The sequence below is a fragment of the Cucumis sativus genome, chromosome 3, assembly GCF_000004075.3.
Source record: "Cucumis sativus cultivar 9930 chromosome 3, Cucumber_9930_V3, whole genome shotgun sequence".
In the NCBI taxonomy this organism is placed as follows: Eukaryota; Viridiplantae; Streptophyta; class Magnoliopsida; order Cucurbitales; family Cucurbitaceae; genus Cucumis; species Cucumis sativus.
The window spans coordinates 23,899,092-23,904,261 of NC_026657.2; the positions used below are offsets into that span (position 1 = coordinate 23,899,092).

At 36.2% G+C, this 5,170-nt stretch overlaps 1 protein-coding gene across 1 annotated transcript; it reads left to right on the forward strand.

The window, feature by feature from the left end:
* The first annotated feature begins 333 nt into the window (after positions 1–333).
* LOC101222655 (ras-related protein RABB1b) lies at positions 334–4,731 on the forward strand. The gene is made up of 6 exons (XM_004145646.3): positions 334–528; positions 617–756; positions 2,940–3,022; positions 3,297–3,501; positions 3,584–3,652; positions 4,333–4,731. The coding sequence occupies exons 1-6, from the start codon at positions 483–485 to the stop codon at positions 4,423–4,425; spliced, it is 636 nt and encodes a 211-aa protein (XP_004145694.1). The 5' UTR covers positions 334–482; the 3' UTR covers positions 4,426–4,731.
* The last annotated feature ends 439 nt before the right edge of the window (positions 4,732–5,170 follow it).

Below are 5,170 nucleotides of genomic sequence, written 5' to 3' on the forward strand. Positions count from 1 at the left end.
ATTAGGAATGAGTGAAGAAATAGTGAAAGGAGAGATTTGAAGAAATGTGTAGTAAATTTGAAATGGGAAAGAGAGTTTATAGAAATAATGTAAATGAATAAACTAAAAAAAGGTATTTGAAAAGAAGAAAGTAATGGTTGTAATGAAATGATGGGAGGGGGAGCAGAGGCAATGAGCATATTGGGCCTCGCAATGTCAAAAAACAAATCCAAAATCTTAACAACAAAGAAAAAGAAAAACGAATTCCCGTCGGCCTTCCGAGCTGGCGCTGGCGCTGGCGCTGGCGGGGCCGTTTTCACATACCGTGTCCTTTCAACTCTAAATAAATAAATAAAATTAAGAAGAAAAGCTTCCAAATTCCCTTCTCAAAACTTTGCTTTGCTTTGCTTCAATCATCATCTCTTCCATTGCATCCCCTTCTTCCCTCTCTCTCTCTCTCTCTCTCTCTCGGTTGCTTCATTCCCTCTTCTCTCTTTCTAGTCATGTCGTACGATTATCTTTTCAAGTACATCATCATCGGCGATACAGGTTTTGCTTCCATTCCATACTATCTTTGCTTCCATTTTTTCTCTTCTGCCTTCCTTTTCTAATTGGGTCTTTTTTGTCTCGCTTACAGGTGTTGGCAAATCTTGCTTGCTTTTGCAGTTCACGGACAAGAGGTTTCAGCCTGTTCACGATCTCACTATTGGCGTTGAGTTTGGTGCTCGCATGGTCACCATCGATGCCCGACCTATTAAGCTTCAGATATGGGATACTGTCAGTTTTCTCACTTCTTCTTCCCTTTGCCTTTTTTTAGATTTTAATTTCTTTCTGCATAATATCGTATTACTGGTAATTTAGAATTTGAGAAACTAACAAGAACTGGAAGATTCTGTAAATGGTGAACAATTTCATATGAATATTGGTTTTCGTAAGTTTTTGTCCTCAGCTATGGCACTTCTGAGATCGATCTTTTGGTGTGGTACTAACACTACACGTGATCCTAAGAAATTCTCTTTAGAAACTCAATCGTGCTGGTTGATGATTCTTTATGATATCAATTGATTTCATGATGGGTCATGTTTTGTGGGAATGTTTAGTTTTTATAAGGCTGTTAATTAGGGGCACATTTTTGGAGGATTTATGTCGTCAGTCATATTGCTTGTGACAGATTGTACTGTACAGGGCTATGGAAGAGGAGGTTTTACATCATCCTCCTTTTGAGATCGACTGATGGCTTTTTGGCACTCTGCTTTCTTTTTAGTCTCATGGAACATCGACCAGCGAGGAATAGGAGGGGTTTTAGAGATTTATAGAGCTTCGGAGGAGATTTCGGCTTTGGCTTGGTTCATTGTTTCCCTTGTGTATTGTTTCATTCCTATCAATAGAAGTTGGTTTCTTCATCAATCAAAATCATTTCACTATAGATTATGAAGTATTTTCTTACTGAGAATATTTCTTCTTATGCTCTGATCTATACTAGCCTTTATTGGTTATGAATTATGGGGGCGCGTTATCTTTGTCACAAGAGCAAGAAAGGAAAAGACGACCAAGAGATTAGTTTGTTGCTTTCTATGTGATGTTCCCAGTATCTGAGAAGATAACTTTTTGTTGATATGAATGCCCTGAAAATGAAGACAGAGACCAATAGAAGGCCTTAGATTTTTTTCTTTATGTGTAGTGTGGTGGTTGGGCCTTCCAACCCTATTTGTTTCATGATCTACTATAGGTATATAGGAACTAGCCACTCTGAACAAATGCCTCTGATTTTGACTAGATTTAAAATAAATGGGTATCAATTCTTAGTCTTCCAAGAAGCTCTACAAACAGCCAGATTCTCAAAACCATGCTCCCTTGGCACCCACATGTGAAGGAGGGATTTGCCCATCATAGAACCCAAGATGCTTAGAATCTTGATTGTTAGAGGGGTGGAGGGATGCACATGATCTTCTGGCTAAGAATAGCCCTTTTCTAAGACTCTTTACCAGAGATCTGTTAAATTATGACATTTGTCTGATTCACCTTTTATACTGAGTAATTTTTATTGTTAACCTTAGTTATACAACCAGGGGAGAATCTTTTAGATGTCATATTTCCAAGCCACTCTTTATTACTCCCTAATGTAGGTTGAGATTGGAAATTAACTGTGTGAGAAGTGGAGCTATCATATAACTTTTCTCTCAATTAACCAACTACAACCTTACTTGTACAGGATTTGTTCTATAGGTTGTACGTCTGTATCCTTGAGTACCTCTCAATTAACCAACTGGAATTTTTACAATGTCTGATAATTTGTTTCTTGAAGATTTCCCCCTCATTTTTTTATTTTGAATACAACAATTGCAAGTTGTGGAATCAAACCTGAACCTCAAGGGAGGAAGTACAACTCAATTACCATTGAGTTTAAGCTCACTATTCTTAATAGAATTTGTTTGCGCATCACATAGTTTCATTCTTGTAATAAATGAATTTTCTTAGGAAGCAATGGATATATGAATGACAATTTGAATGTTACGAACATACAATATTGTTTACTTTCAGGACTTATCTAAAAGTTTTCAAAAAAATCTTAAAGATAAAAATGGCAAGCCATTAGCATCTGCTTGGAAGCTCTTTAGAAAATAACCTTTGACTTCTGCTGTTGTAACAATTTTCAAGAACTGCCATTACGTAATTCATGAGAACGAAAGTTGCACTCTTGAAATCATTGCTCACTATCCATGATTAAACAGTTATCCAAATATAAATTTCCATGAACTTTTGTTCAAAAAAAAACACACACATACACACACACATAATTTTTTCCCTTTCAAAACACCTGCCAAACAGTGCCTTATGTTTGCTAAACATCAGAAAGTAGATTCTTTACTGGCAATGGTGAAAATAGATAATGTTTCTCCTTATAGAGAACTTCTTTTCTTTTTGGCTAGATAAGTAAAGGACATTTTACTTTATTGCAGGCTGGGCAAGAATCATTCAGATCAATTACAAGATCTTACTACAGAGGGGCAGCTGGTGCTCTTTTAGTATATGACATTACTAGGTGAGTCTGATGGATGGATGAGATTAACTTTTGTTATTGCTCAAAATTGTCTCTTCTTTCTGATTATTAGTTATATTTCCTTGCATTTAACTTTGGGATGTTTGCTTTGCAACCTTCATTGTTCAAATCTGTAAAGCTAGTTTTCTTATGATTGACCTATTTTTATTTGCCATATGCCTACAACCAATCTTCAGTAATATCCCCTTGCAGTTGCTGCATTTTCTTTCCCTCTTATTTTGAGAAATCTGAGATCACCCCATGATTTTATTAACAGGAGGGAAACTTTCAATCACTTGGCGAGCTGGTTGGAAGATGCTCGGCAGCATGCAAATCCCAACATGTCGATTATGCTTGTAGGAAACAAGGCTGATCTCGCTCATCGAAGAGCTGTAAGCAAGGAAGAGGGAGAACAATTTGCAAAAGAAAATGGGCTCTTATTCTTAGAGGCATCTGCTAGAACAGCACAAAATGTTGAGGAGGTCAATTTTGTTTTTATATGGCATGTGCTTCTTCTAAAAATGAAAACTGTGCTGTAGTTCACCTTGATCTTTGATTTTGCAGGCATTCATAAAAACTGCAGCTAAAATACTTCAAAATATTCAAGAAGGTGTCTTTGATGTATCCAATGAGGTAAACTGGTCTATCTTTTCTGGCAAAAATGTAGATTATTGATTGCAATTGCCACCTACCCATTATGCATTGCTATATTGCTAAATTGACAATTTTCTGACATTATGGGCTTTCATATGACTGCAGTAGATTGTAGTACAAACTAATGGCACTGGGATGCGAAAAATTATGAAAGGGCCATAGTGTAGCGATTTGTCTAGAATATTTTAGCCTTAGATTCTTATCTCAAGAGATTAGTTAAAGCCATGCATAAGTTGGTGTGATCACCTATGATTGTAAAAAAAGTTAGGCATTTATGTACAATTTTCATTCTTTTCTGCTATTTTTTAGGGGTTGTGGTTAGATAGGAATAGAAGGTTCATTTTACTTTTAAGAGCTTGAGAGATTTTGTGATGTGGTCTCAGATTAGGTTTTATGGTTTGGACATTATTGGCCAAGGCATTTTGTAACTATCCTCTAGATTTGGTCCTTTTGGACTGGGGATTTTGTATGGTATTTTTGCATTGTGGGTGTTTTATTTTGTTGGGCTGTTCTGTATTCTTTCATTGAAAATATCTATTTCCATTTTCTTTTGCGAGCTTAAACTACTGCTAGCATAGTTTCTATTTTAAGAACATATTGCAACCATGAAGAACAAAAGTTGAGTTGTACAATACAACTGATTTTATTGAATATTGCAGTCATCTGGGATCAAGGTGGGTTATGGGCGTCCTCAAGGGCCATCTGGGGCGAGAGATGGAACAGTTGCTCAGAGAGGTGGATGCTGTGGGTAATTGTAACACTAAAAGAAAGTAATGTGTATATGATGAAGAATCATTTTGTGCAAGTTGTTTTACTCTTGTGCAACCCACCATGATTAAGTTGCTTGTGTATCCCTCTTCTATAAGCATTGGAATGTACAATGTACAGTGTCGGAACATAACTCAGAAGTCTTTCCCAAACTAATTCTTTTCTACTTGACTCCCAACGCAATTAGTTTGTACATTTGATTAGATTTTTTGTTCATCCATTTGTTCTATCCTTAGTTCACGCTGGATATCCGTATATGAATCTGCTCTTGCTTTGGCATTTTATTGATATTCAGACTTTGCTTTTAATTAGGTTTAGTTTATACGATTTCTGTTTCAGTTTCCTGTTCCAGAACTTTCACGCTATTATTCAACAATGTATGATATATATTTTATGTTTGGATATTAGTTGCCTACCATTGAAATACGGTGGTTGTAACAATTGCACCTCAAATGGTATGCCTCCCTAAGTTTGATTTTTTTTATACAGATTTTTTTCAAAAGAAAGGAAATTTGTGAAGTCCACCTCAAAAGGGTGAGTAGGGGTAGGAGTGTAATTGGATTGAGTCGGTTTTGAAACAATCAAATCGATTCGAAACCTCGATTCGAAATGGTATGGTTTTGTGTTCCGTTGGGTCTTTTTTTGTTTTCTTTGTCAAATAATTGATGCATCCACAGTCTCACTCCCCATATAGATTGACAATTTTTTCTAAAAAGTTAATCGAGAAAT

Excerpts from the sequence above, each read along its gene's own strand:
- LOC101222655 (XM_004145646.3), top strand. The coding sequence starts at position 483 with ATGTCGTACGATTATCTTTTCAAGTACATCATCATCGGCGATACAG. Across the intron at positions 757-2,939 it reads AGCTTCAGATATGGGATACT|GCTGGGCAAGAATCATTCAG; the intron begins GTCAGTTTTCTC and ends ACTTTATTGCAG. Across the intron at positions 3,502-3,583 it reads CAGCACAAAATGTTGAGGAG|GCATTCATAAAAACTGCAGC; the intron begins GTCAATTTTGTT and ends TTGATTTTGCAG.